Source organism: Equus quagga, chromosome 5 (genome assembly GCF_021613505.1).
Source record: "Equus quagga isolate Etosha38 chromosome 5, UCLA_HA_Equagga_1.0, whole genome shotgun sequence".
Classification (NCBI taxonomy): Eukaryota; Metazoa; Chordata; class Mammalia; order Perissodactyla; family Equidae; genus Equus; species Equus quagga.
In genome coordinates this window covers 60,921,106-60,940,344 of record NC_060271.1, presented here as the reverse complement: position 1 = coordinate 60,940,344, position 19,239 = coordinate 60,921,106, and the positions used below count along the sequence as shown (strand labels likewise).

The window sequence follows — 19,239 nt, the reverse complement described above, 5'->3', positions numbered from 1 at the left end:
GTCATGTATATAGTTTGTCAGCTAGCCAAAGACCGTAGAATAAGTATATACACAGATAGCAGATATGCTTGAGATCAGTACAGGACTTTGAGATGCTTTGAAAACAAAGTTTTCCTAACCTCTGCTAGAATCCCCATCAGAAATAGACTACAAGCTAAGGGACTTATGGATTCACTCCTACTTCCTAGAGAGGTGGCTATAATGAGGCTGAGGCTCATGTGAAAGAGATAACATGGAACTGAAAGGAAATGCTATAGCAGAGCCTTATGCCAAACAAGCAGCCTTAACCAAGGTGAGGTTCCTAACTGCATCCCCAAAGGATAAATCTCTGGAGGAATCCAAAGGGGCCATTATAAAATATCAGCGTTTAGTCCTGATTCTGAAAAAGAAGGTTAAAAATTTTACCCTTCACCCAAAGCATCTCCGGTGCTCCCAAGATGGCCTCTTGGTGGCTCCAGATGGCTTCAAATGGATATTAGCTAGATTGATTGACTAATTGATTGACTTTGCCGGACATAACTACCCATCATGGTACAGACAATTGGTTACTATAAACTTTAAAAAGAGAGATTTTTAACAGGTTATTTTCAGGTCATGTATCACCTGTCAACATAATCCTCGAAAAATTGTAAAGGTGGGACATGGCCAGGAACCAAAGCCTCAAGGGTCCTTGGACACCTTCAGATGGATTTTATCCAGCTTCCACCCTCCATGAGATCTGAATATGTTTTAGTTACTATATGTCTATCTTCAGGATGGGTTGAAGCATTTCATTGCTGAAAACCTGTAGTCCTTACAGTCACTAAAAGCTGCTTGATTTTGTATTTCCAACCTGGGGCATCTCCTTTTTTATATCAAGTGATTAAGGCACACACTTGACAGGAACCATTATAACAGAACTCCATAAGGCATTACTCGTACTCAAAAACTATGTTGCCCTTACCATCCACAATATTCTGGAAAAGTTGAAAGAACCAATGGCAGCTTTAACGTAAAATTCACAAAACTTTCAGAAACCTTTAGCTTCCTGGCGAAAGGTACTCTGAGAAGCCCTATGGCCGTATGAGTCACTCCCTTGGGGATACATCAGTTATCCCCCTAAGAACTGATAACTGGAAGGCCTGTTTATTTAGAGATTTCACTGCCAGTCCTGGACTCTACCCTGCTGCCTGCAGACACAGCAAAATATTGAAGGGATTCATGTACTATACCCAGTCCTATCATCGACAGGTTAAGGACACCTTCTTACAGCATCTTCCTCAAGAGCCTCTTTATGATCTTCAACCATGAGATTTTTGTCTATTGGAGGAGACATCAGAGAAAAAATGCTCTTGAACCTCATTGTATGGGACCTTATCAGGTACTGTCAACAAATATAGCGATGAAATTCCAAGGAGTCAATTCTACATATTTCACAGCTAAAGAAGAAATTCAGAATTGACACAACTGGAAGCCAACTCCAATAAAAGTCTTCAAACTGAGGATTCGCCAAGATACTCAAGAAGCAGATGGTCTTCAGAAGTATACGGCTGACCAAAGATCTTTAGAATAAATAGATGACCTCAGATAGTGGATAGCTTCTGTTCAAGATGTCAGACCAAGACCTGTGTCAAAGTCCTGTTTTGTTTTTTGGCTTCTTGCTTATAGTTATTCTTCTCATTTCTATAGATCCCTCCTGATCATCCACCCATAGTGGCCCCCTTTCTCGTTTCTTTCCTCTTTATTATAATTGTTAGGCCAGAACATACTCATTCTAATGTCATTCTTAAGATTATCCCAATCAGTACCCACTACTCTCAATCTTACCAACTGCTGGATATACCATTCATTGCCAGACCACCATGATAAATATATATGAACAATTCTGGTCTCAGCAAATGAGACTATAGGGAATTATAGCCAATAGTTTTTCCACTTGCCCCTACAGGGACAAATCACCGTAAACAAATCAACCTGTGACTGTATTAGTGTCCCTCTCTCTCAGAAAAAGAGCCAATTACTACAATCTATTGATCAGACCCCAGGTAATTCTAAATTTGAACCAACAACCTTCATAGGGTAATGGGTCAGTCATCACCTGGAGGAAACTAATAGGGATCCAAATACGTAATACAGCTAATGTAAGGCTTTGGTTCCAATCTCATGTCATGTTTGACTCCTTTTTTCCTGGTTCTCTATGTGGATCTCTATGGATTCTACTTCCTTTGCAGCCAGGCCAACTGGTCTTGTTTTCCTGACTAAAACCTCATGCAGTTTAAGAATAGTATTCCAAGATTTATCTGTATACAGAATCCTAACTCTGTAAGTCACCAATGCTGGAAATTCCAACTCAGGCAGGAGCTCCAAAATGAAGCCACCCTTGATTATTCAGGGACTCTACCTTGGAGAATTGCTGACATTGTTTATGTGAACAATCAGAGCAGTATTTCCAATGACGGTAAATAAAAAGAGTATAAGACTCCTGTCACTAACTCTGGCTGAAGTTATTAGTGACATCACCTCTTCTGTAGATGGAAGAGCTGTAGATCTGCCTCAACTCATTGACACAAGTAGTTATGAGCAATTGCATTGCCCTAAACTTCTTATTGACTAATCATGGTGGCATATGTGCCATTGCTGTTACATCTTGTTGTACTTGGATCAATGAAACAGGGATGGTAGAAACACTACCTGGCTCAGTGCTTCTGCACAACTGCTCTCTTATGAGATGCTTGCCATGATGATACAAGAACAAAAAGATCTCATGATACAGTTTACCATGGAGATAACTGAACAATCCCCAAGTGGAGAAGATCTGGATCTCTAGTGTCTCTAAATTGGTTAACCTCTCTCAAGAAAGAGAATGACCAAAAGGGGGAGCTGAGGAACTAAATATATCAATGGACAATGGATACACCATATATGACAATAGAACTTTGATCCACACCTTTGCAGCAACCAGCGTGGAAGCCAAACCACAGCATCTATGGCAATCAGCTCAGAACAGACAGAACTTGGTCAATGACTGCTAGTTCCCCTATTTTTGGCCCCCACTTCCAACTTAGGACCAACCATAGAAAGCTAAATATGCTCCTCAAACTAATCATGTAAGATATCCTGTTCCTGTTAGCCTATCTCCAGGGTTCCCATACCAACAACCTCCAATCAGGGTATGCCTGAAGCTTCCTTTTTGTTTTCTTCTCATTATAAGGCTTTCTTACTCACTGCATGCCTTTGGGTCTCTGTCAAATACAGGTGATAGTGGCTGATCCTTTGCTATAGGAGGCTCTGAATAAATAGCCTCTGTTTGTTCTCATTTGAGTGGTCTTCATTTACACAAGTGCAAAGCCCTTCATCTTACAGAGGAGAAGACTGAGACTCAGAAAGTATCATGGATGTGAACTCGCTCCAAAATGGCTTTGGCATATATGGGTCTCGAGGCACAGACTCCTGGTTGTCTGTCAATATCCATCCACCTCTTCCTCCTTAGTAATAGAATCCCCAAATTTTAGCTGAGCCTCTTGCTGCCCAGGACAAAGATTTCAATTTCCAGCATCCCTTGCCATCAGCCAAGGTTCTATGTTTAAGTTCTTGCCAGGTGTCTGTAAACAGAAGTGGTATATTGCAGTTATTTGTTGAGGAATGTCTAAAGGACAATCTTAATGTTTATGACTTATTTGAATAATAGTCGAAGAGGTATTTTTACATTGATTTGAGTGTGTGTGCTTGTGTAGTAAAGTACTTGGCTGGTCTCCCTCCCCAGTTCCTAGGGGGTAACCTCTAAAACCTGGGAATTTCCTGATAGGAAATGTCTTTGTTATTCACAGTGGGCCTGTGACCACACCTGACGGTTTATGCTAATGAGGTGACTCAGGATGGGGGCTGGCCATAACAGAAAGGCCAAGTGATTAGAGGGTTGGGGGTTGGAGTTGTGTGATATCAACCCAACCTCCAGGGACGATAGGGGCACTGGAGATTCAGTTCAACTATGTGGTCAATCGGTCATGCCAACATAATGAAAACCCAATAAAAACTCTGGACAGTGAAGCTCAGGTGAGCTGCCCTGGTTGGCAGTTCTCTGCATATTGTTACACATCAATATGCCAGCAGGGTAATGTGTTCCTGGGGAAGATGGAAGCCTCACATTTGGGATGCTCCCACACTTCATCCTATGTGTCTCTTCCTTAGGCTGGTTTCAATTTGTATCCTTTGGCTATAATAAAAACATCATAATAAATACAGCACTTTCCTGAGTTCTGCGAGTTGTTCTAGAGAATTATCAAAATTGAGTGAGTAGTGCCAACTCCTAAATTTGTAGCCAGCTGGTTAGAAAGGTGGCTAGGGACCCCCAAATTTGTGGCTGGTGTCTGAAGTGAGAGCAGTCTTGTGGGGGTATTGTATCCTTAACCTTCGAAGTTTGGCCTAATGCTGGGTAGTTAATTGGTTTGAGAAGTCATTGTAGTGCTACAAAATAAAATAGCAATGAATTTTTATATACACACACACCAGGCCACCCCCAAAAGATGGCACATCACTAATCTATATTTGAATTTGAAAAATAATTACAGGAAACATATTTTTCTAAGAAAATATTTAATTGGTAGTTTTCTAGAAGGAAAGCTTTTAATCTACTATGAAAGTGTGAAGCCAACTGGAAGCACTCAGAAAACCTGAGCAATACAAGTTGTTTTTCAAATTAACACATTTAGTAAGCACTTACTGTGTGCTCATTTCTGAGAGGAAGTGTGAGAAATGACTTGAAGCAGCTAATCTGATTCAGGAGACAAGAAAGTGGCAAGATGATAAACCACCCATGATTTAAATGGAGCAAGACGGTGATAAGAACTATCCCAAGTGCAGATATCTTTCATTTTTAAAAACTTATGCAAACAACAAATGCTTTTACAATTGCAAACAAGTAAGATATGACTTCACCTCAGTGTTCAAGACAACTCTTCCCTGAGGAAGGGTACTGTGAACAGGGTTCTGACTGATTATTAGGCTTTAGATAAGGGGAGAGGGCACTCTAGACTCGTGGAAGAGCTTAGGCAAGTGTTTACAGGCCAGCAAGTGTGGAGGCACGGCTGAGGCAGGGAAGGTGAGCTAGTCTGACTGAAATAGAGGTTCTTGTCAGGAGCAGCAGGAGGTTAGGGCAGACTGCAGGGGGCATTAAATGCCAAACCGAGGAGTGAGGATTTATCCTGTAGGCAGTAGAAAGGTTTTCAGAGCAGGGCAATGGGTGCGCACTGATGAGAATGGTTAACACAGCAGAGACACACATGGGACAGATTTTAGGCAAAGACTAGCTACAAGTTGTTGCAGGCATCCAGGTATGTAACATGACTTGGATGGGGGTTAGAGAAGAGCACTGGGAAAAAAGAAGGTGAGAGAGAGCAAACTATTACTAATGTAAAATATTTGCTATTTCTGCTCCTGTGAACCTCAGCTCTCTGGGAAGAAACTCCTATAGGATTTTTAGGCTTCTAGACTAGCATCCTGATCTCAGCTGTCCAGATGCTTCCTGTGCATCCTACCTGCCTTCCCCCCTCTGCCTTGGCCAAGTACAAGTTAATTCTTTTTAGTCAAGACTCCTCTGGTCTATACTAGCTCCTGGTCTTAACTTCTCTAGGTAAGTTGCAGAGGCAACATATGAACTTGAGACTCAGTAAGCTTAGGAGTAACTATTACAGAAAATAAAAAGTGATACCAAAGACACGAGATGGCTTGAAGTTATAGATGAGATAGGAAAATTAATTTAGCAATCGTTGGCCTATCTGCATATTTGACTTTTTAAAAAACAATTTTATTGAGGTATATTTACATACCATAAAAATCATCCCATTTTATATGCACAATTCAATGATTTTTAGCATATTTACCAAATTGTTCAACCATCACCATAATCCTATTTTAGGACATTTCCACCACCCCAATAAGATTCCTTTGAACACGTGCAGTCACTCGCAGTCTCAGGAACCACTAATGTACTGTCTCTGAAGATTTGCCTTTTCTGGACATTTCATATAAATGGAACTCTATAATATGTGGTCCCTGGCATCTGGCTACCCTCACTTAGAATAATGTTTTTGAGGTTTTGATTTTTTTTTTAATAATACCCATATTTTAGTTACTTTGATGTTTAAAAAAGTTGTCATTTTATTTCAAAAACTCCAAATCCAGTAGCATAAAGATCTAATAAAAACTGCTTCTTGCTCAAACTTTGAAATCCCACTCCGTTGCCTCTTAAAGAAAGGTAACATGTGTTACAGGGAACAAGTGCCCGGAACTTTTGTACAGGGAAGGCCTGCAGTCTCTCAATCCCCCAACTACAGCTGTGAACAGGAGGAAGAGGCCCAGCCCAGGTGGGTGTGTAGGCCAGGGCACAGCACTTTCTGAAGATCAGTTTCCTTAGCTCTAAAATATGGTTAGGCCAGATCACTGGTGGCTCTCTTTCTTCCTCAGCCTCCATTGTCCTCACCCACACAATAACACCCCTGCTCCCATCAGTAACAGGATGGGGAGGCAGAGCACAGCACGGTAAGAAAAACAGTCCCCAACAGGTAGAAAATCACCAGACTGGGCAACTCCTGAGCTTCCTTTCAGCTCTAGTTTCATGAACGGCCAGTCTGAAGGAACTTTCCTCATGTTCATTAAGCTCCCAGGGGTTCTCTTATGAGTGAAGCCTTAATGTATGCTGAGGCCTGAACTATCATACCAGTGGGTTTTCTAAGTTTCACTAAATTCAAAGAGTCAGCCTAGTATAAATTCTCTGATGTGCAAAAAGGGCAGACATCCACCAAAGGCTTTCCCACGTGCATTACATTCCCTGGGATTCTAATTAGTAGGGCAAGTTCGCTGATACTTATAAAGGGAAGAGGTTTGGCTGAAGGCTCTCCCACATTCACCATATCCATAGGGTTTTTCTCAAGAATGAATTCTCTGTTGCTTAATAAGGATGAGCTCTGACTGAAGGCCTTCATTTACTGCTTTCATAGGGCTTCTCTTGTGTGTGTTCTTGAGGCTTAGAAAAGGAAGTATTACTGACGGCTTTTACCACACTTGCAGAGTTTCTCTCCAGTATGAGTTATCTGATTTTTTTTTTAGGAACAACATGTGACTGAAGGCTGTACCATACTCATTACACTGATAAGGCTCCTCCCCAGTGTAAACTGTCTGATGTTGAAAAATGTGTGTCCTCTGACCAAACCTTTCCAAATTCATTACATTCACATGGTTTCTCACTAGTATGCATTCTCTGGTGTTTGATAGGGAGGAGGAGAGACCAAAAGCCCACCTTCTCTTGATACCAATAGAGCTTCTCTTTAGTGTGTCCTGTCTGATGTCAAACAAGATGTGTCCTCCAACACACAAGATGTGTCTTCCCACACACATGACACTTAGAGGATTTCTCTCTAACATATATTCTCTCAGGTTTTGTGGGGTATGTACTCTAGCCTTCCTACAGTTGCTGAATTCATAGGGGTTTTTTCCCAGCATGACTTTTCTGATGTTTAATAAGGGATGCAGTATGAGCAAAAGCTCTTCCACATTCGTTACATTTGTAGGGTTTCTCTCCAGTATGAAATCTATAATGTTGAGTGAGAGATGAACTCTGGCTGAAGGCCCTCCCACATTTATTACATTTGTAGGGTTTCTCTCCAGTATGAAATCTATAATGTACGATGAGAGATGAACTCTGGCTGAAGGTTCTCCCACATTCCCTGCATTCATAGGGCTTTTCTCCAGTATGAGTTCTCTGATGTTTAATAAGGGATGAAGTATGACCAAAGGCTCTTCCACATTCGTTACATTTGTAAGGTTTCTCCCCAGTATGAAATCTATAATGTAGAACAAGAGATGAACTCTGGCTGAAGGCTCTCCCACATTCACTGCATTCATAGGGCTTTTCTCCAGTGTGAGTCCTCTGATGTTTAATAAGGGATGAAATATGGCCAAAGGCTCTCCCACATTCACTGCATTCATAGGGCTTTTCTCCAGTGTGACATCTCTGATGGCGCCTAAGTTCTGACTGGAAGTGGAAGGACTTCCCACATTCGTTACATTTACAAGATTTCTTCCCTGGATGGGTTCTCTGAGAGTTATTTCTCCCTGAAGTCTGTCTGAATTCTGTATCACATTTATAGGATCCTTCTCCTGTGGGAACACCTTGTTGGTTAACAAAGACTGATCTTAAGCCTAAACTTCTCCCAAATTCACTCCATTCATGATCTCTCCTAAGGGTGGTAGATTTGTGAATGAGTGACGTTTCTTTCAGATGCTGTTCCTGTTTTTTTGGATGCATCTCTAACTGCTCATCACAACCACAGGCTGCTTTCAGTTTGGAGGACCAGAGTTCATCTCTAATGTGTTTTTCCACTGGTGGTACCTGGAATAATTCTTCTTTGGAAATTCCCTGACGTAGTATTGATTCCTTGGCTTTAGGCCTTCTCTCCCAGTCTGGGGGAAAAAAAAAAAAAGACATTCTAGTATTACCTGTTCTATGTGCCAAGAGGAAGTAAAGTCTTACAATGGATGTAAGATAATTAACCCTTAAAATAATATCTAAAAGAGATGTCCAGTTTAAGAATGGTGTATATCTGAAGAAGATTTTGGAGGTATCAAAAGTAAGAGACAAGCAGGTAATTGGAGACTGAGAAAACCTGAAAAAACAGTGTTTGGATTACAGTATACAAGGTAAGTTCAAAGACTGTAAAGATGAAAGGAGGGTAGGGAGATGCCCTCCACAAAGTCTTCCCTCAGCACCTCAGTCGACACCTTACATTATTATTATGTACATATACATAGAACAAGTATTATATTACTGTATATAATTCTGGCAGGCAGAATAGTTCTCTCCCAAACATGTTCCTGCCCTAATCTCAAGAAGCTATAAATATGCTACCTTACCTGGCAAAAGGAACTTTGCAGATGTGATTAAGGGCACAGACCTTGAGATGGGGAGTTTATCTTGGATTATTCAGGTGGGCCCAATCTAATCACATGAGGTTTACAATCAGAGAACATTTCCTGGCTGAGTCATGGAGATGAAGTGTAAGAAGGACTCAATCCACCATTTCTGGCTTTGACGGTGGAGGAGGAGCACCATGAGCCAAGGAATCTAGCAGTCTCTAGAAGCTGGTAACACCCCTCAGCTTACAGCCAGCAAGAAAACAAGGCCCTCAGTTCTGCAGCTGCAAGGAACTGGACCTGCCAACAACTCAAATGAAACAGATTCTCCCCTAGAAGCTCCAGAAAGGAAAGCAGCCCTGCTGACACCTTGGCTGTAACCGTGTAAGACCCATGCCAGACTTCTGACCTATAAACTGTGAGATAATAACATTCTGTTGCTTAAAGCCACTTAGTTTGTGACAATTTGTTTCAGTAACAATAGAAAGCTAATACAATAATAATGACCCTTCTGAAGAGGGACATGACTGGCAATGCCTAACCAGTGTTCCCAGAAGCCAGATTCCGAGTCAAAAGGTCTTGTGTGGCTCCTGGGGATCTAAATAGTTAACAAGCTCCCTGAGAGATTCTGAAACACAGCCATGTTTACAGGCCACTGTAAACAGACAGATATTAATCATGAGACTAGATCCAGATGTCAGACCCTTGCTCTCATTCTGGAAGGAAAAAAGATCAAGAAAGTACTAATACAGAGGAGATCAGCATCTTCCCTCTGTCCTCTCTTCTAGGTTCCTATATGGAGGCACAGCCTGTGCTCCAGGACTTGAGTACTGCTTTCCTGAGCTTTAGCTCTGGCCCAAGGCTGGGCCTTATGATGTGGATACTGCTTTGGTCTCATTCACTCACCTGAGTGGTCACCTGTTGAGATCTCTCTCTCTGATATGCATGGCTCTTCCCCTTCCTCCAACTGGCAGATCATATACGGTTTGGACACTGGAAACCCTGATGGTAGAGAAAGAAAAGGATCATGACTGTACGTCAGAGGCCAACGCTTTGGCCCTTGGTCTTCAGGGTGGAGAAATTCTATAGGTGTGGACAGCCTCCAAAGAATAGGCATTGTGAAACAGCAGGAGCACAGTCATGAGACTTCTTACTCCAATTTCATTTGGAGCGGGACCTTTCCTAGCTATCAGGAGCAGAAAGACTGCATCCGTAGTCCCCAAAGAGAATGTAAATGTCTGATTCCAGAAGCCCAGGGCAAAACTCAGGCAACAGGCCCTGACACCCCTAACTTTTAAACACCAAGGAGATAGGCCTGATAGGCAGGCTTTGGGCTTTGGAGGAGATGAGCTCACCCACAGAGGCCAGGTTCTTGAAGTTCTCCAGCATCACCTCTCGGTACAGGTCCTTCTGAGCAGGGTCCAGCTGCCCCCACTCCCACTGGGTGAATTCCACAGCCACATCCTCAAATGTCATCAGGTCCTGAAATACAGAAGACACTCTTGCACCCTCAGGGAGCACACTCACAGCCCTGGGGAGAAGAGTGGACGGGTGTCTGACTAGAACTTCAGGACATGCAAGAAGGGATTCCAAGAGTTCTAGCTATCTCAATGCCCAGTTCTGGGTTTTATCATCTCAAAAATATTTTAAGCTGTTCCACAGATTATATCATCCTTACTACTTGGTATCCCACCCAGGGCCCACTATGTCAACATCAAGCTGCTTAGAAACAGAATCAGGGTCTCAGGAGAAATCAGGCCTACAGAGACATTCTGCTCAGGTGGGGGAGAGAAATGCAATCATTTCCTCAGTTTTCAAGAGGTTGTACTCTCAATTTAGTTGCATTTAATTAGAATCAATTAGAACAGACTAATATGCTTTATATTCTCAAATGCACTAGTATCACATGTCTCCTAATTAAGTATTTTTGAAACTTGTGACCTATGATTTCAATGACAATTTTTACTAAGACTGAATCAAATAATTTAGGGTTTATAATAATTTATCCCTTTACTTGCCTGCCAGCACACAGTTCAGTGAAAGTATATCACGTAGCCTTTTAATAGTGAATCAATAAGTCTTTTGTGAGTTTAATTAGCACCTCTCCCCCAAAGCCTAATCATTTTTCAATTACTGAATGTGCACATTGAGAGTGAGACCCTGGATCCCAGGTCCCCACATGGCACAACTATTCTTTGGGTCCCACCCAGAACTATCGTGTCACCCTCTATAACAGCAATTAGAACGCCTCCTATTTGACTTGTATTGTACAATAATCCATATATCCATATACTATCAACTAAAAAAGCAGATACGTGAAGGTAGTATAAACTCCTGTTACTCTTCCCCCAAAATTTTTAAAATATCAAATCCCATTAGGCACTAATGATTCCAAAGAATAAGTCAAAGTAACGATTTTACATTAGCATAAAAGTCAGTCCAAAATAATCAAATTTGGAAAACTCACTACTATAGTTATCTCTTGTGATAGATTATGTGTTCAAAATATTCAGTGGCCCCTCCCTACAGAATTGATCTGCCTGCCCCACTGACCCAGGCATGGCCAAATAATCTGCTTTCACAAAAGGAATGTGAAGGAAGTGACAGGAGCTACATATAAGCAAAAGCTTTCAGAGCCAGTGGGGGTTCTGCAATTGCTTCTTTTCCCTCTGCTTTGAGAATGACAAGTGATCCCAGAGTAAAGAAGACGTGGGGTAAAGCGACAGCTTGCATGTAGTGGGGCAAGAAATAAACCTTTGTTAGTCTAAGTCTCTGAGGGTTTGCTGTCATTATCACAGCATAACTAGCCTAAACTGACTCATTAAAAAACTGGAACTCCAAGTGAGGTTCTGCCATAACAAAAAGCCTAAAATATGTGGCATTGGCTTCAGGGCCAGGCAGTGAGGAAATTTATTGGCAAGATGGCAACCCCTGTAATTTGGTGGTGAACTGTTTGGTAAAACTGTTGCCTGCAATAATTTGAAAGATGAACAATGTAAGCACGAGCTTGTGATGTTAAGACAAGAGGCTGGAAACATAACATCGGTAGCATGAGTTGGTTGTTGACAAAATATTATGAAAAAAAAATGAGCTCAAGAGTTTGCTGGTTTGCCAAGTAAAAATGGAAGGCAAAAGAAAGTATCCAGAAATTCCAGGACTTGCAGGGTTGGAGATTTAACCAATTCTCATTTCCAACTGGTCAAACACAATAGACATGATTATTTTGCATGACAAAGGATGATTAAAAGCCAGCCTACTGGCAAGCACCAAGTCACAGGTGTGGTTGCCAAACCTTTTGTTTAAACCTCTGAATAATTTCAGATGGTTCTTAGTAAATCCTTTCAGTGGGACCAAATTGCTCAGGGTGACTAAAAGGATGGCTTTCCCAAGGAAACCCCAAAAGCTCTACAATGAAATCTAAAGAGAAGGGCATAGCCAAAAAGAACTGTGCATAAAATAAAACTATCGACACATGGAGCTGATGGAAGCAAATACACAAAAAGCTGGCTAAGTTTTTGAGAATTACACTGAACGTTCATAACTTGAAACAATCCTCGGGCTAACAACTTTCTCAGGCAGGATGAAAAAGCTGTTTAGCCCTCAAAAGAGTTTATTATCCATATTATCTTCATATGTGATCAAGGAGGATACTATAAAAAGAAGGAACTTCTGGAGGGCAGAGCCAAGAGCCAAGGAGAACACAGGACTGGGGAGCTCCACCCAGGGAGCAGAACCACGGCATAACCAAAAGACTTGCCCACTCCCAAGGTCAGTGGTCCTCACTGAGTCTGCCCAGCAGAAATCCATAACTGTCGTGGACCTGGGACTGCTGGGCTCCTCCCATGCTTCCCCTTTCTGAATAGGGGTGTTTATTGTGGTTATCCTGTCACCATTCCTCCACTGTATGTTGGATATATGGATTTAGGCAATTTGTCCTTTTAGTTCATAGGTCTCCAGATCCAGAGGAGAAACAGCCAGACCTCATGTCCAGACTATCATACCATCCAGGACTTTGATCCTGATGGCTCTGATGGGATGGGGCTTTTGGGTTCTCTCTGTTGGGGAGAGATTTTGTGTGTGGGAAGAAGGGAAGTGAACATCTGTGAGTAAGAAAACAAGACAGTGGTAGACTAATTATCTGTTCAAAATATTCAATGCCCTTCCCTTTGGGCCTCTCACTATGGGAGGCTTACACTCCCCACCTCATTTGACATCAGCTTGGCCACATGATCTGCTTTGGCCAACGGGTTGTGAGCAGAAGCAACACATGCCACTTCTGAGCAGAAGCTTGAAGAGCAATCTCCTAGTTCTAATACTGTGCTTTCCCCCTGCCTCAAGGACAGCATATCCCAGAGCAGGGGTGATCCTTCAGCCTGAATCCCAGAGCGAAGAGGATGTGGAGCAGAATCACAGCCAGCCCACTACTGATAAGTAACATAAAGGGGAAAGACACCTTTGTTACTGTGAGCCATTGAGATCTGGTGGCTGTTGTTACCACAGCATAACTAGACTAAGCTCTACTTATTACTCTACTAATTACTTGAGAGAATTCCTCATTGGTAGGGGTTTCCCCCATTGGCTAGAAGATTAAATATAAATGTCTATCATTAAGCCAGAACGCACTAAACTACTATCTTGGATCGAGGAAATGATGCAGGCTGGCATTCATGGCCCTCCATGTGGTTCTCCCTCCACATCCAGCCTACTACAGCCAAACTTGAGTCCACCTCTCGAGTCAGTCACCATTATCCCCATCATCCCCAACACAACTGAAGCTGATGGACTAAGCAAGTCCAATTGCCGGAAGAGTCCAACAACCACATGAGGTAGTTGTATTATTGAGTGGTTAAGATTTTGGAGCCAGACAACTTGGATTTGAAACTGGGCTCTCTTCCTTACTAGCTAGATAACCACGAACAAGTTATTTTATCTCTCTGTGCCTTGGTTTCCTCAGTTTACCCCTCTGTGCCTCAGATGCCATTCTTCATAATAGGAAAGTTTTAAAGATGAAATGAGTTAGTATAAATTGCGTAGAATAGTTCTTGATATATGTTTGGTTCTCAGTAAATAATAATAGTTATTATTACTTTCATCATTTTCATTAACATGATTATCATCCTCATTTTACAGTTGGCAAAACCAAAGCACAGAGTTTAGGTGACCTGTCCAAGCTCACACAGCCAGGAAGAAGTGAAGTTACATCTGTCTCCTCACTAATCCAGGAAGATAACATTTGAACGGGGACCCAGCCTCAAACAGCCTCCTCACCTGTCCATACCCTCAGAACCTCTTGTTCCCTCTTCTCCACGAGCCTCCCCACCCTCTCCAGCACAGCCTGAATGTCCTTTTCCCAAATCCTGATGGAAAGGCCTATCTGTGCCACTCCACCTGCCATCAAACCATGCACATCCTTACTGTGATTGGGGCTGCATCCTAGGTGCCAGAGTCCTCTCCCCTCTCTGCTTGTGACACTCCTTCAGGGCCAGGGTGCTCTCACATTACTTGGTACTCACCGCAGTGCCCATTACAGAAATAAACCAAAGGAGCTGAGTGAGTGCATACTGAACAGAGAGGAAAGGGCCCTGGGCAAGGGGCAGGGAGGCCAGCATCCACCTTGATGGGCTCAGCCTCCTGCAAAGCAGGAAATGGGATCAGTTCCCTTTGGCAAACAAAGAGGCTGCAGAGAAAAGGAGGCAAAGATATCTATAGTTCAGGCATTTGAGGAAAAATTAAGAGAACTCCAACTCACCTGGGGCCTGGCTTTCAGGAATAAACTGGCGGTTCCCTTTTCTCCCTGGTATCTCTCTGGAGGAAGAGTAGGGTCCTGAGAAGGGAGAACTAGGAAGGTAAAAGGAGCCATGAGGAAGGCTCACCCTCATGGGATTTACAGCTCCCAGGCTCCCCAAGCTGGAGACCCCTACACAGGCAGCATGTCACCTCCACGGTTCTGGGGACTGAGCTGGGCCAAAGGGAGCTGAGGGGCAGCCTCTAGCCTGCCCACATCAGAGAGAAATGCCCTTGTACTCAGCTGTGTGAGGCCCCCACCTGTCCATAGGCCACAGCAGGACGTAGGTAGGTGAAGTGTGACTCCATTGGAGAGTTATTTACTGGGCCTCCAACATGCAGGTCCTCTACGGAGGCCTTTTGAAAATATAAACAGGGAGAAGAACTTCAAGGAACTTTAAATGTAGCGTGTGAGTAAAAGGCAGGTTAGCAATACAAAACAAGGCCCAGGGCAAGGCCACGGAGGGATATACAACTTGAAGGGGAAGAAGTTACACTCTCCCCTAATCCTCAGGAATGCAGCTCGGAAGCCAGCTCTTCCTGAGAAGCTGCCCTCGGTGCTTCTTAGGTCTCTGAGCATATTCAGAAAGTCCCTCTATTATAGGGCTTTGTATCATACTGTTTTTAAAGCCTTAAAACAAAAGCACTAACCCCAACCATGCCAGAGAAGTGGTTATGGCTTCAACAGCAGCAGCACAGAGACAGGCAGGCAGATTATATGGTTGAGGTGAGCTCTAGAGCACTTCTCAGACTTCAGTGTGCACATGGATTCTTGAGGCTCTCGTTAAACAGACTCTTGCTCAGGGGATGGGGCGTAGGGCCTAAGAGTCTGCACTTCTAAAGAGCTTCCAGGCGATGCCTGTGCTGCTGGTCTACAGACCACAGGCATAAGGGAAAAAAGAGGGGGTGGGAGTCCCAGAGATGTGGCCCAGCTCTGCCACTGGCTAGTTTTGTGACCTTAAGCATGTGCACTGAAGAATGAAAAGTCAAATTCAAATGCCCAGTTGGTGAAAGACGAGAGATTCTAAACCTAGAAAGCAAGGGCTTAAAACCTCCTGGGTCACCTGGATTGCCCTGTCCCCAACACTAGTGGGGAGGTGGTCACAGGAGATACCCACCGCGTACACTGCTGACTTTGTACACTGCTGAGCTAGAAGAGCTGGAAGACTCTTCCTACTTAATGAAGTGATAAAAGAAGTGGATGGCAAGGCTCCAAATGGCCCTGCTGTCCTCTGATCCCTGGCCAAGGGCCACTCCCTCACAGGTTTGTTTGCCCTCTCCCTGACACAGCAGGAGGGCAGCCTCTCCTGCCTTCCCCTCTCTCCTCTGGCCTTTGGGACAAGTCTCCCGTGGCCATCCCCTCCACCGCCGCTGTGGTCTCTGGCAGCTAGCACTTCATTCTCCTGAACCTGGAAGGGTAGAAACCGCCACAGGGAAGGAGTTGCAGGCTCTGTCCCTCCAGTGGGATTCCCTGGCCTCGTCCTACGGTCCTTTACCTATGCCCGGCACTAACTCCCCAGGAGGGCTTCCGGCCCTCTGCACCCTCGAGAGCCAAACCTGATGCTGTGGAGTCCATAGCTGGGGCTAAAGGGCGATGTCCCTTTCACTAGGTCCAAATCTCTGCCCTTCCGCCGCGGCCCTGCGGTCCTCCTGAGGGTTCCGGGAGCGGGAAGCAGGCTGGGTGACACGGGGCATCCCCACTCCGCGCGGCGACGCCCCGGCGACCCGCAGGGCTGTCAAAGCCGGGCCCCGCCGGGGCGCGCGGCGCTGCTGCTCCGGGCGGCGCTCTGCCCCGCTCCCAGGCGCGCTCAGACCCTCACCCTCCGGCCGCAGCCCCCTGGCTGCGCTCCGCCGCCCTGCTCCTCGGGACCAGGCTCTGGAGGCCAGTCCCCACGCAGCCAACCAGAAGGCACGGCCGCAGCCACACTGCGACCCCCTCGGCTGCCCCGAGACAGCGGGGGTTCCGGGGAGGGCCTAACAGGAACACGGCCAGCCCTGCGACTCTGCCCCAGCTCCAGGCGCCCACAGCCACTGCAGGCGGGCAGCCGGAGAGACACCCCCAACTCCGCCACCAGCTCTGGGCGCGGTCCCAAGGCAGGTCCGCGCACCCGCAGTGGCAAACCCACAAAAAGCACGGCGACACCCCCGCCCCAGCCCCACCTCCCGAGCCGTCTCCCGAGCCCCGTCCTGCGCCTGCGCAGACGGACCACCGCGCGGGGTCCCACGAGCGAGCGTCGGGGGCGGGCCCACGGGGGCGGGACGAGCGGCGCCTGCGCGCTGGCGGCCGGGCGAGTTCTGCCGCTGCGCTCTCGCTTCTGCTGGGACGGTCCGCGTGCGTCAGTGCCCTGGCTGGAGCTTTAACCCTGCTCCCCGCCACCCGCTGGGAACTGGAAGTAGCTCTCGTGTTGGGAGTGCCCTTTGTGGCTGGGCCCCACAGCCCGGTTTAGAGCTGTTCAACAGAAGCCACTGGAAATGTGTTAAAATGAGAAGCGTACCGTGAATGTTTCAAATAAGAATTTCCAGGAGGCTCTCCGGGCGTGTTTATTTCTTGCAAAGTGCCCAGGAGATACTGATGGCTCATTGCTGGCTACTGACTTCTGTTCCACAGGCTGTCCCGTGCCTCTCCGCTTTTCTCCCATGCCCCGAGTTTGGAGTTCAGCAGAGGGTGAGCTCAAAGAAGGGGGCTCTTTGGACTCCCTCCTGCTCCAGACACGAGTATCTTTGAGGACCTAAAAGAAATGGAGAAATGCTCTGAATATTAAAGCGACGGTTCTCAGGAGGCAGTCCTCAGCCAGAGAGGGGACTTATGAAGACTGACAGATTGGTTTATAGACCCTATTTAGGAGTTCAAGGACAAATAACCTATTAAGTCAGGGCAACAAGACCATTCTCCTTTCTTGCTTTTTCAGTCTCTTTCACTTTTCTGCTAGCACTTACGGTGGCACAGACAGCCAGGATGGTACAGCAAGTGCCCACCAAGCAAGCCCTCTGCCTCCCAAGCAGGGAGTGCTGCCCCCCGGGAACCATGGAGTTTCTGTTCTCTTGAGTGCTCTGGAACCAAAAAGGTGAGGAGATGAACAAATGAAAAAAGACTGTCATCTCATTGGTGCTGACGTAACCAGACAGAAATGGAACTGCTTCAGATGAACTTGAGGGTCACTGCCTGTCCCTGATACCTTTTCTTTTGGCACTGGCCTGCTACAGTGTCTGAAAATTTCCCCCTCTTAAATGCAGTCCTTTGGGAGAGACCTTGGTCCAGAGGCCCTTTTTACACATTCATTACCCAGGAGAGTTCATCGGTAGCTTAACAGGTATGTCCCCTCCCTAACTCAGTGTGCCATCTGATGTCAAGTACTGTTAGGGGAGCTCCGGTCCCAGCCTGCTAGGTTTCCCCATCACCTCCAGCATTCCCTTTTGCCCCTCCTTTGTAGTCAAACCCTTCTCCCATCCCAACCCCTGTGTCCACTACTCTGTTCTGTCCCTATAGTTTCCCTTTTCCAGAATGTCACATCAACAGGATTATACAGTATGTAACCTTTTGAGAGTGGCTTCTTTCACTCAGCATAAAGCCCTTGAGATCCATCCATGTTGGCATGTGTATCAATAGTTCATTCCTTTTTATTCTGATTCCAGCTGTCCTTTAAGGTAAGTTGTCGGAAGCTGCCATACAACACATCCACTTACATCCTATTTACCAGAACACATGACCACACCTAGCTGCAAGGAAATGTAGTCTTTATTCTTGTGCCCAGCTAAAATTCTATTGCCACAGAAAACGGAGAGAAAGGATAACGGGGGATGTCAGATTTTAAGAACGATATTGATAAACTGTAGTTTATCCAGAGGAAGAACAGATAGCAAGAGCATCTCTCTAACTCAAATTAGCTTGAAGGAGATGGCTTACTCTAAAGAGCTAAAGGAGTTTTAAGAACTAATTATAAGAAACAAAAATGTGAATGATTGGCTGGTTCTTTTGTAAGGCAGAACTGAAGCACAGAGATTTCTACAGGTTCTCTGTGCTCTGGCAGACAGAGCCTCCTTAACTAACATGCAATGTTAGAGTACCACCATCCACACCCTCCAACTTACCTGGGTAAGAAACCCCATGGTCAAAACAGGAACCTGTTCACAAGTGGGGCCCAGGCATACACGGTCAGTTAGGGTGGACTAAAGATGACCCAATGGTAGCCATTAAAAAAAAGATATTAAACAAAAACACAGAAGTAAAGAGCCAATCTGACTAGAATCAGACCTAGGTATCAGAAGAAGCAACATTTTTCAGGTAGAGTGTAAAACTGTGCCTGCATCTCTTTTTTTATCCCATCCACCTAGCTTCTGATGAGACACATGCACCCCAGGGAAGAGAGAGCTGGTTGTAGAAAATAAAGATTACTAAGTAGCCAAATCTCTTTGCTCAGGGACCAACCATTCCCAACCCAATAGACTGAGTGGTAAAACAAAACACTTATCACTAAGGTCCCATACATTCTGCTAAGGTAATACCTCTATAAAGGCCACACAATATAAAGGAATGACACTTTCTTCCGAGAGAGAGAGATTGGAGAGATG

The 19,239-nt window shown here is 44.9% G+C and overlaps 1 protein-coding gene across 1 annotated transcript; it reads right to left on the bottom strand.

The window, feature by feature from the left end:
• Positions 1-4,585: 4,585 nt before the first annotated feature.
• Positions 4,586-18,806, bottom strand: ZNF514 (zinc finger protein 514). Its single transcript, XM_046661688.1, has 6 exons — positions 18,760-18,806; positions 17,166-17,399; positions 14,636-14,710; positions 10,242-10,368; positions 9,793-9,888; positions 4,586-8,436 (listed from the first exon to the last, which is right to left on the bottom strand). The coding sequence occupies exons 1-6, from the start codon at positions 18,775-18,777 to the stop codon at positions 7,454-7,456; spliced, it is 1,533 nt and encodes a 510-aa protein (XP_046517644.1). The 5' UTR covers positions 18,778-18,806; the 3' UTR covers positions 4,586-7,453.
• Positions 18,807-19,239: the final 433 nt, after the last annotated feature.